General features: G+C 30.8%; 2 protein-coding genes across 2 annotated transcripts in view; one reads left to right on the forward strand and one right to left on the reverse strand.

Annotated features, from left to right (window-relative positions):
* LOC125816642 (polyol transporter 5-like) overlaps positions 1–11,866 on the forward strand; it is a 267,811-nt gene that overhangs the window by 85,230 nt on the left and 170,715 nt on the right. The gene's annotated exons all lie outside the window — the stretch shown is intronic.
* On the reverse strand, positions 932–4,240 carry LOC125816647 (uncharacterized). The gene is made up of 10 exons (XM_049496269.1): positions 4,213–4,240; positions 3,956–4,030; positions 3,783–3,872; positions 3,141–3,545; positions 2,287–2,690; positions 1,923–2,022; positions 1,781–1,840; positions 1,613–1,699; positions 1,379–1,507; positions 932–1,286 (listed from the first exon to the last, which is right to left on the reverse strand). The coding sequence occupies exons 2-10, from the start codon at positions 4,016–4,018 to the stop codon at positions 984–986; spliced, it is 1,641 nt and encodes a 546-aa protein (XP_049352226.1). The 5' UTR covers positions 4,019–4,030; positions 4,213–4,240; the 3' UTR covers positions 932–983.

The raw sequence follows: 11,866 nt of genomic DNA on the forward strand, positions 1-11,866 counted from the left end.
TCCAACAAACATTTGATTTTCGGAAATTATTTTTTTGGTCCACGATCAGTGTTGCTATTTATTTTGGGTTATAATTAATGAATAACGATAGTACTTGAAGCTTGTTACTTTTACTTTATTAGTTTTATCTTTCATTAACTATTTGTTTATGAGGTCACAAAAAAATAAATCAATTAATTTAAATTATATTAATTTTTTGAAAATGTGGATGCAAGGAAAGTAATGTAATAACAACAAAACCAACAACTAGTTTTTGAGGTGTGAATTAGTTTCAAGACCTAATTTGACATGATATCGGCAGACTTTATTCCAAGAGTAAGGAGGAGGTTTTGGAGCTAATTCTCAAATGGTCTAACAAGTTTTTTGGTTTGACTAACGTTGAATGGTTCAATATTTGACTATAGTCCTTTCTGCATTTGCCACACATCTAGTTAAATAGTCTTTCATATATTTCAACCAATATATGAAAGGGGTCTCTGATCAGATTTAGTTGTTATTTTTTTTCATCTTCACTCAACTCTCGGCAAATTATCCCACATATTTTTTCATATTTGACTGAGGCTTTTTAAATCTAAAAGGGGTTATAGTTAAAGATAATGAAAACACCTAATAGTTTAAATATAAAACTCACAAAACTGAAGTAAATTTAACCTATTCACTCCTTTATAATTTACAACACCACTTGTTTATAGTGTCTAACTGCCTTTAGGCTTTTGCATACAATTCTTCTGCTTAGAGCTACAATAACCAATGAAAAACTCTCAACAACAAAGAAAAATAGAAAAACAAGAGAATAAATGAGGTTTGGACCATCCAAATTGTTACAAACTAACTTATGAAAATGAGGATACACTCATTAGTCATTAGGAATGACAGTTGAATCACAACTATAGGTTCAAATATTTTCACAAAATTGAACCACTTTTCAATCTGAATAACCCCTTTGATTGTGATTCATCTGACATTCAAAACTTTGAAACTGATCATTCAACCAATTCACTTGAAATAAGGTATCTGAAACTGAAGTTGTGAGGAATCCAATCAATTTTCTTCCACAAATTTTGTTGCTTGGGCTGCTGAAATTTCTTCCTCAAATAAGAAGGTAATGCTAACTCTATCATTTCGAACAAACCAGATGGACTCACATTCACTTCTTTAACATAAGATTCCACATTCTTTGGAAGGACTAGTTTTTGTTCTTTGTGTACCCTTATGTTTGCCTGAATGTAATCATCTTTAGCCACTTCTAGTTCTTCGAATACTCTCTTCGATGTGTACAAACGAAGCTGCATATTTACAAGATATCATCAGTTTTAGGCAAAACAGGAAAAAAGATAGTTTGGATGAAATGACAGTAATGCTTTTGTCAGTGTATTACCACAGGATCAGAATGATTTCCTGAGCAAAGAGCAAAGCGTAGGCGAGGATCTGGATGCTCAATTGCATATCCTCTTCTTGCATCGCCAACCTTAAATCTTTGTTTCGTAAAGAAAAATGACTGAAGCCACTGTTTCGTACAGGAAAAATTAATACATATGAATTCAAGGAGGAAATGTAGTAACATGAGCTCTCTCAAGTACTACAGAAACAGGAACTGAATTTGATTAGTTACCTGACCAGGACGAGGCAACTGGCATTGTAGTATAGAATTCTGAATCATGTCCACACTTACTGTATTCCCTCCAATATTGTAAGCTGACTGAAAAATGAAAAAGTGTACTGAGTTATAAAGAGCAAGTTACACAGCAAAAACTGATACATTTTAGCAGAATTTTCTTACCTTAAGAAGTAAAGATGCTCTCTTGAGATTACTTCTTGGAATCCCATGAACCAAAAATGCCTGTAAAATACACGATGCTGGTTCATAATTTATCGCGTAGTAAAAAAGGTCTTGGAATAACTCTTAGGTACAGAAATCTTACATGCATTACTAATGCATTGTGGACATTAATCCAAAAGGCTAGTTTCTCTTCATGTCTCATTTCCTTGGGGGCGACTTCTTCCAATTTTGAGACTAGGTACCTGCATTGGCAAGTTCAAGATTATTCAGAGTTGCACTATTCTGCAAGCTTATTGAACGATCAAAAGTTACACCAAACAGAAATTTAATTTATCCATGTAATGAACAACTTTTTATAGAAGGCAGAAGCTATCAACACGAAAATACCATCAATAGTCATGTAAATGTACTTATAATCATCATAATGCAGAAGAGTGGTTTAAGATTTTGTTGGCTTGTATGTAAGAGGTATAATATAAGGTACAAATTGAGTTAAAAGGCTTTACCTAAATTGTTTCAGCATTTGTTCAACACCATCTAAGCTCTGACTATCTCGACACAATCGTTGCACCTCAACCATTCTAACAATGAATCCGTTAAATCCCTTTGAGTCTTCAAAGTGGAAAGGATTGCTCAACAAATTGGAAGGTAAATTTTCTATGCATTGATGTCCCTTCATATCACTCTGAGCTTGAGGAAAAGATTCAAGTGTTGATGATGATACTGAGATGGGAGACGAACTTAAATCACGACTGAATAAAGGTGGATCAGCAAGCTGACAATATATGGCTGAAATGCACTTGATCATTTCCTCAGACAACCGGCTTGGCGAGTAATCATAAAGATTATTAGAACAACTAGTAACATGATGCTCCGTGAGACTCCTGTTTGAAGTTGATGGTTGAGCATGCTGGTTGCAACATAATAAGATTTCAATTATTAGTTACTCTACTGTGCATATTAACAAAACTTAGTTCTTGTATTATGTGCAGAGTGGTAAATGAAATAAAACTAAATTAAGATGAATAATCTAGTTAGCAGTAAGGTAAAAGTTACTTCAACCCCAAGAGCCCAAGACTAATGTTAAGGACACGCCTAACTTCAACCCCAAAAGCTAACTCATGAGGTGAAGGGTTGCAGAGCATTTATAAACTGACTAGGCCTCTCTCTAACTCATGTCCAATGTAGGAGGAGGTGACACTCGAACCCAATGCCCTCGCTACCAACCCCACTCGACTATGTCACTGGGCTGGAACAAGAGGAGGAGGCCACCCTCTGTTGCTCCAAGTACAAAATTATAGTCACGAGAGTTTGTTGCAACACTAAATGACTTTATTTCTTTTCCTAGCAGTACACTTACCTCCAGCATTGATAAAGGCATAGAATGGTATGAGTCTACAGCATCAGCAAGAGCTGCAACTGAAGGTGAAGCTCTGAATGAGCAAGCAGCATGTGATAGGGAAGAATGGCATCTCAAAATGGTTGAGTCAACTAATTTTTGTTTGTCATCATCACATTCTTTGATTGCATTACTCAAAGTAGGCAAAATAGGACTAGTGATAATATTAGTCCTTGGAGTCTCCTTCACTTGTGCAAACTTCTTTTCATTGGGAGTTGAATTAGTTTTTGTTCTATCATCCTTCATGGACAGTGATTCTAATCGCTTGGCGAATGTTTTCCGATACATTGATAGAAGATACTTCTCCAAACACACAATATCCAGCTCCAGAAGAGCAATTTCTCTAACCAGATCCTCATGAGCATGCTGAAATTTAAGAAGTAAAGATAAATTACTAAAGACAGAACAATTCAGCCAGCATTGGTGTATTTCGTATGACTAAAAATATTTTCCAGGGAAAACATTTTCCATCAAAACGCGGAGAATGACTTCATATCATCAAAACTCTTGGAGGGAAGTCATTTTCCTTTCAACACATTAAAGTAAACAAGAAGCAGAACAAGTACAAAAAAAAGAAGAAAATCAGGTAAACAAACTTCTTACATCAATCTCTTTCTTAGAAGAATCATGGCGTCTGCCGCCATATATTTGTCTCTTCTTCAGCTCAACATAGTTCTTTTCTATCCCAGTATCCTATTTACAACAACAATGAACTACGCCTCAATCGAACAATCTGCTTTAGAACAAAAGGTAATGGTAAATAAATAAAGTCTTACCAAATCAAGATGGTATGAATATTTGCACAATTCACTAATCTCTTCTTCCTCCATTGTCTTCATCAATTAATTAAACTGCATGTCAATGTGAAAGTTCACTCATTTTAACATGACAAGTAGTATAGCAGAGTGGAAAAAAAATGTATAAGTAGAGAAAATAATTAAGCATATTGGAAAAGACCCCACAAATTTAAAAATAAAATTTACTGAAACAGAGCATTTATTGCAGCTATGTATAACAAAAGATGTACATCTACCCAAACAGAAGCAAGAAAAACAAGTTATGACAAATTCCAAGAAACATTAAATTGGTAACAACAAGAATACTTTAAATATTGAGACTACTTACCCAGTCACCACAAGTTTCCTAAAATAATACTCAATTAAATTATATATATATATATATATATATATATATATATATATATCTAGTGGTTCACTCTGATTGTTAGTAGCATTTCATATTTTTCACTCCAAGGTATGGTCTTATATTTATGAATTATGAGCGCATGCATTCATTCACTTGAGGTTTCTTTAAACGTGTGGCTTATTTTAAGTCTTTCATTACCCTTTACTTTTTGTTTAATCATCTCGTATTTGGATCATCATTCAAGTGCGTAAAAATTTGCAAGTCTATTCACTTTGGAATAACTTTAGAAATGCGATGACTGAAGTTAGACTTGAACCTCACACAAATGTGTGAAGTTTCATATTGTAGCTGAAATTCAGATGCTAAATTTGAGTCATTTCTGCCTAATGCTCATGTAGATATAGCTGAAGTTCAGACAACACTAGGCTTTTGCATCTTTGAAGTTGTTTCAAAATGAATAGACGTGAAAAAAAAATATAAGTTAAATAGCAATGTCCAAATGAAATACCTAGTGAAATAGAAACCGAGGTTTTTTATTAGATGCAGTTTGGATCCTATATTTTGCACAATATTATTCTTCGTTGGTGAGGCTTTGACTAGTCACTTAGAAAACAATACTACCTTTATAGTGGACTACTTTTATGAAAAGGGGCCAGGAGCCTTTTGTTGCATTAAAAGAAGTAAATTAGCTGGTAACCTTTTTTATTTCAACAAAGTCACATTTTAGACTTTGGAATATACACTATGCTAAAGAAGTACCAAAGTTTTTCTTTAATGCATTTGCCCAATTATTACCAAATGGCAAAAGGAAATTGTATAACGTATTTAATGTATGCTCTAGCTTTAAAATTGACATTATAAGAAGCAGTACTATCACTTAACATATATATCCGACAGGAAAGGACTGATTTTATAAATTGAAAGGTCCTCCTAGCTTACACATGAACATGTTCCCAATTTTATTTCAAATGAGAACTAACGTGGACAAGCTACTTCTTTAATTTGAGCTACATTCAAAAAACCAATATAATGGTTGTTAATCATGATATAAAGATACAATGCTAATGTGCTAACTAAAATTAGAGATGTAATTTAGTTCAACTAATTAGCTAAGTAATGTCACGATTCAAAATCATGACACGTATTGTCTGCTTTAATCCAATATGTCTCATGTATGATTCGCCTAAAGTATCATATGCACACTTTTTAATTAAAAACTTATTATCCTAGAAGTTTGCCAATCCTTCTCTGACTTGTCCTCTATCATAGCCGTCACAATACCTCACAAGTACTTCGCATTTCTTATAAATAAAATTTTGTATATTTATGTCTCTGTCGTTTTATAATGTTTTCTCCTTCACCGTTCTTTTAAATCATTTAATTATAACACCGTAAAAATAAGATCATATCACCCAAATCCAATCACGGGGGGAAACAAATCTTATCAGTACGTAGTTGTGGGGGAAAAGGAATGGATATATTAAAAAAAGTAAGTTGGTGGGCTTTATCCTTCAAGGAGATGCACTAACAAGAGATCACCTCAAAAGGGCTGAAAGGTGAAGGGTCAAAGCAAAAAGAATGTGAGAAATTGAAATGACTAGTCTAGTAGTAATATTCATTTGTCAACAATTTATGTTGTAATTATATATAATAAAAAAAGTGTGACGAGATGAATATGATTCGTTATAGATTAACCTTTATTTGAAGTCATGAATCTAAATCTTAAAATTAAGGAAATTTTTGATAGTTAAAGAAATACTTTTTTATATATTAATTCTATGTGACGCGGCGTGAATTCAGATTAATCTAAACATCGTAATAGAATGTTGTTAGTTGTGGGACGACCGAAAAGTATATATTGTGTCACAGCTAGTAAGATGCATGGGACAATGTGCATTTTGGATGATTACTTAACAGTGAATTGAAAGAAGAAAAGACGACATTCTTTCTAAAAGTTGTAAAGTGATGATGAACAAATATTGATAGAGAAAAGACAAACATGCATTCTTTGGTTTAAAGGGTGAATACTTTCTTGGTGCACACATCGATGACCAACGCCCACGTGTGACTCATTGCCTCACCTTACAACAATCACTTTTTTTTGGCTTTTCATCCGGTGTTCAGAATTCACATTGAAGTTCGAACTAAATTTGGATCGCGTTCTGCAGGGCCCATTCGGGGGTGACACTCCCAACAGGATTGTCTCCATACCCAAGGCTCAAACCTGAGACCTCTAATTAAGGATGAAACACTTCTACCGATGCACCACAACCCATGTTGGTACGACAATCACTTTCTTTCCTATGGTTTTGTGGCTTTAGTCGAGACTCAAATTAACGGGGATAACAATGTCATTAATTTAGCTTGATATATTTTTATGTGGGGTTAACTCCTAGCTATAGCTAATATGCAAATTCAGAATTTTTACTTTCTCAGAGATTTTTATGATTGAAGTCGTTATATTCTAAAGTTATAAGTTCATATTTATTACAGTATTTTTATAATTTTTTACACTTAAAATTTACTTCGTGTTTACTTTTTAACTACATCCACTCCTCGTTTATTCCCTGGCTCACATCTAATTACTTCAAAGATAATTATATTCAAATAATTAATAAAAATTTTGAATTAAAAAAATAAGATAGCTAACTCTTGCATTACGTGTGAATTCTCTTCTCTTCCACTCAATTGATCAATCAATTCCAAACTAATTATGATTAGCGATAAGTCACGTTTCAATCTAATACAAGTAAATAATTTGTCTCTTTAAGGCAAATTGAAGGAATATTACCTTTCACTATTTCAATTATATATACAACTTGAACTAATATCATAGCAAGATACATAAACTGACTTATTCCTAATTAAGAGTATTTATTTAAAATGTCTAGAACAAAAAAACAAGCAACTTCATATATTCGTCTAAAATATAAGAACCGTAAGTAACTTGCCAAACAGTAAAACGAAAAAGCTATTTACAAAAATCCATTCTAATTTAATTACTGAAAAATAAATACAAGAAATATGTAAAATATTAGCTAATGATCCTAGCAGAAAACCTAGGTCATGGCAATGTAGTTTAGTGATTAATAAAATAGGAGAAAATCACGAGATACATTATTATGTAAGTTATTCTTATTTTTTTATTTCATAATAAAAAGTAATTCGTTATTTAATCGAGATACATAAGCTGATTCCACACTATCATTATAAAAAAACAAAAAAAAAAACCATAGGTCTTGGTAAGCCAAGTGCTAACAATTTTTAAAGGAAGTGACAGACATGCTCACAGACCAATTAATAAAAACATAAGTATATAGATAATAGAGCTTCATTAATGATCATCTCATATGATGCCACACTTACCGCTGATTCGATTAACTCCCAACACATTAGGATGAGTATCACAAGTTAAGGTTAATTTTTGTTAGTCCACTTTAAAATTTTCACTTTTAAAAAAATAAATTAATATAAGTTTTTACGACGCCATTCATATTAATTGATATATAATCATTAATCTTAGGTCTTGAAATATTATTAATATGAAGATAAAAATTTTTTTTATCGATATATTAAAAATAACAAATAAATAAATAAAAAATTATTTTGTGAAACGGTACACGTAACTTCCTTAATTTTCTGAAACAGTATCAAATATCTCCAACAATTTCTCTGCCTTCTTTCTTTGACTTACTATTTCATTTTTCAGTAGTTCTTTTTTGCATTTTCAGGTATTAAACTACTTTGCTTTTTTCTTTGCTCTAGAATATTTTTTAAGCTATATTTCTTTCTTCCGTGTAAAATAATCTGAGACATTTTATATATAATATATACAGTCATATAATATTTCTTGATGTTAAAAGTTTAAGTCAATAATGTTATCAAAGAACTTAGCATCTTTCAAGCACCCGACTTTTCCTTCTTTGTTTTACTAAGAATTTAAATCTCTTGATAATTTATAAAATAATTAATTAAAAAAAGATCCTTAAAAGAGTGTTAAATCGATACGATCAAGTAAAATGAAATGAAAGGAGTACTTAACTTTATTGAGTAATCAATATGATGTGTTGAATTTATTAACAACAATTGGACTATGGGAAATTGGGGACATGAATAGTAATAGTAATATTAGTCAAAGAGAAGGAATCTGGGATTAGATAAAGAAAGATGTTCAATCTGTACCAAATTTATTTATTTCTATTTTTCTCGAAACTATAACTGATAAATAATATATTTCTTATTTTGTTTCGTTGATACCATAGTCGTTTAGATAAAGATTATAAGAAAACAAAACCACATTTCTTTTAATAATAATACATAGATAAATGTACACTTTGTGCTGTATTTGTAATTGTGTGAATCTAGAAAAGAACGTTCTAAAGACTTACTGGAAATCTTACCAAAACATATTGCATGTGCCCCTTAAAATTTTAAAACAAAATTTCAGCGGTGATTTTAAGTCACACAAATATTTGTAACAAAAATTACATATTATAAGTGATCTAATTGTATAAATATTTTATGATATGGTAATTAAAGTACCTAAATGTTGAGAAGCAATATAAATTTATATTGATCACAATTTCAGCATCGAGGAGTTATATATCCTCATTCTCGAGTCTGTCGTAAGATTCTTGATCAGATGTATATATAAATATATCCTCATCGCTGCTCCCGTAATCCTCCATTCACTTTTCGTTGCTGCACAGATTGAAAACCCCAAAAAAATGACCAATGAATAAAAAAACCGATGGATCGAAGTGAGAATTCGAGCGTTCCAATCAGCTTATCACCAAAGATGATATAGAAAATGGAGGTTACTTGAGAAAAATATGTATGTGTTTTTTTGTTAATTTTATGGGGAAAGGGCTTTACTTATTTTAAGCCAAAGTGCTAATAATTTCCACATGCTCACAGACCAATTATATATAGTAATAGAAATAAGTATATAGATAATTAAGAGCTTCCTTAATGATCATCTCATATATAACGCCACACTTAAAAGTTTATTTGACTTTAAAAATATATATATATTGTAAGAGGTTCAATATTAATGATCATCTCATATATAACGCCACACTTAAAAGTTGATTTGACTTTTTTTTTTAAAAAGGTAGCTTTTAAGTTACTCTCTTCTACCACTTTTAATTGTTGTGTTATACTTTTTGAATGTTAATTTTATTAATTTTTAAAATTAAATTAAATTTTATTAATTGATATTTAAAATAGTCATTAGTTTTAGATTTTGAAAAATTATTAATATTGAAGTTAAAATAGAAAAAGAATAATTACATTTTTTAATACATTAAAAATAAAAATTATTTTTAAAACAGTGAATTCGTAAAATTAATAGATTAATTTATTTTGTGAAACGGTACCTATAATTCTTCCTTAATTTTCTGAAACTGAATCAAATATCTCCTACAATTTCTCTATAGAGATTAACTTCTTTTATCTCTCTTCCATTATTTATAATCTTTTTGTTACATTTTTTTTCAGGGTTAGCACTTTCCGTTTCCAGGTATTGAACTACTTTGCTTTTTCTTTGCTCTAGAATTTGTTTTAACCTATATTTCTTTCTTTAGTGTAAGATAATATGAGAAATCTTGTATTATTTAATTTACCTGTAATATCTCTTGACTCTTGATGTTAAAGTTAATGTCAATAATGTTATCAAAGAACTTAGCATCTTGTAAGAACCCAACTTTTCCTTTTTTTTTTTGTTCTAAGAATTTAGATCTCTTGATAACTTACAAAACAATTTTTAAAAGAGTGTATCAAATCAATACGATCAAATAAAATGAAACGGAGAGGGAGTAACCAATATGATGTGTTGAATTTATTAACAACAATTGGACTATGGGAAATTGGGGACATGAATAGTAATATTAAAGAGAGAATCTGGGGTTAGATAAAGAAAGATGTTCAATCAGTAGAAAATTCATTTATTTTTCTCGGAACTATAACTGATAAATACTACGTATATTTTTTATTTTGTTTCTTTGGATACCATTTTGTTTAGATGAAGATAAGAAAATAAAACCATATTTTCTTTTAATAAAAATAATGCATAGATAAATGTACACTTTGTGCTGTATTTGTAATTGTGTGAATCTAGAAAAGAACGTTCTAAAGACTTACTGGAAATCTTACCAAAACATATTGCATGTGCAAATATAACAGAAATTTACTTGTTATAAGTGATCTAATTGCATAAATATTTTACGTCATAGTAATTAAAGTGTGTTAGGAAAACCCGGTGTCTGAGGACCTAGACATTGAGAATAACAGGCAGCAACATAAATTTATATTGTCCACAATTTCAGCATATCGAGGAGTTAGGTTGTTGTAGATAAGAATTATAGCAAATAGGACTCTTTTTTATATGCTATGCTATTAAATAGCCAAAAACATTATTATTATTATCATCATTATTATTATTATTATTATTATTTCGAGAAAAATCTAAAATAGTCTTTTATTTTTTAGTTAATATTTAAAGTCGTTTTTGAATTTCCACACTAATAGGCACTCATGTTTGTAATATTGGTGCATTTTTAACCTCCCTTAAACTTTTGCCTATTTTTTTAACATTGATTTTATCCACAATTTATGTATGGAATACTTAATCATCTTTTATGTATTTAATAGAAATAATAACTCGATGTGAGAGAAGGTGAGAAGAAGAAAATATTGTTCTAATTAGTATAAACACTATTGCAGCTAAAATCAAAAGGTTAATCACATTGATTTCACGTGCAATAGTACAAAAAATAATTTTCTTGCAACGTCATATGTCAAGGTGTTCTTAGTTTAGAAGCAATAATATTTCTATTGAATAGAATAAGGTATTCTTCTTCTCACCTTCTTTATAAACATATATAAATATGGTTGAACATTCCATACATGAAATTGTGGACCAAATCAACATTAAAAAATAGGCAAAAAATTGAAGGAGGATAAAAAATGCACCAATATTGCAAATATGAGGGACTGTTAGTGCTCCATGTGAAAATTCAAAGATGACTTTGAGTCTTAACCTAAAGATAACGGACTATTTTGGGCTTTTTCTCTTATTATTTCTATATACACTAAAGTTCATGAATTTTGATGTTATTAATAATTATGTGCCCTTTAGGATACCTATGTGATTAGATGCATTGTTTCTATGTTACTTTGGTGCATGTTGCGCGAAAGCATTTAGTTGGTATGATTCTAGAATTATCTATTTTCTTAGCATGTATACAAACCTTTTTTTGAAAAGCATTTCAATATAGTGAACTTTTCCCTTCCTCTTACTCTTCCTCCTACATGTTGCAACATTGTTAGACTAATCTAAAACTCCACCTGTAAATTCACTCATATTTCAGGTCCAAACCAAGACAGAGGAAGAAGGTTGCACTAGGCTAGCAGCCAACATACATACATGGTGTTGTTAAACTAGTTATAACTCACTGTGCAGGATACAAATTTCAAATCACGATACAAATTTGTATCTCCAGGGAAATTGCAGCATTTAGTTAGAAATCATGCTGGAGGTC

Source organism: Solanum verrucosum, unplaced genomic scaffold (assembly GCF_900185275.1).
Source record: "Solanum verrucosum unplaced genomic scaffold, falcon-dt-bn FXZP01000261.1, whole genome shotgun sequence".
NCBI lineage: Eukaryota > Viridiplantae > Streptophyta > Magnoliopsida > Solanales > Solanaceae > Solanum > Solanum verrucosum.

Excerpts from the sequence above, each read along its gene's own strand:
- LOC125816647 (XM_049496269.1), bottom strand. The coding sequence starts at position 4,018 with ATGAAGACAATGGAGGAAGAAGAGATTAGTGAATTGTGCAAATATTCA. Across the intron at positions 2,691-3,140 it reads TGCCTTTATCAATGCTGGAG|CATGCTCAACCATCAACTTC; the intron begins GTAAGTGTACTG and ends TGTTGCAACCAG. Across the intron at positions 1,700-1,780 it reads GAGCATCTTTACTTCTTAAG|TCAGCTTACAATATTGGAGG; the intron begins GTAAGAAAATTC and ends TTCATTTTTCAG.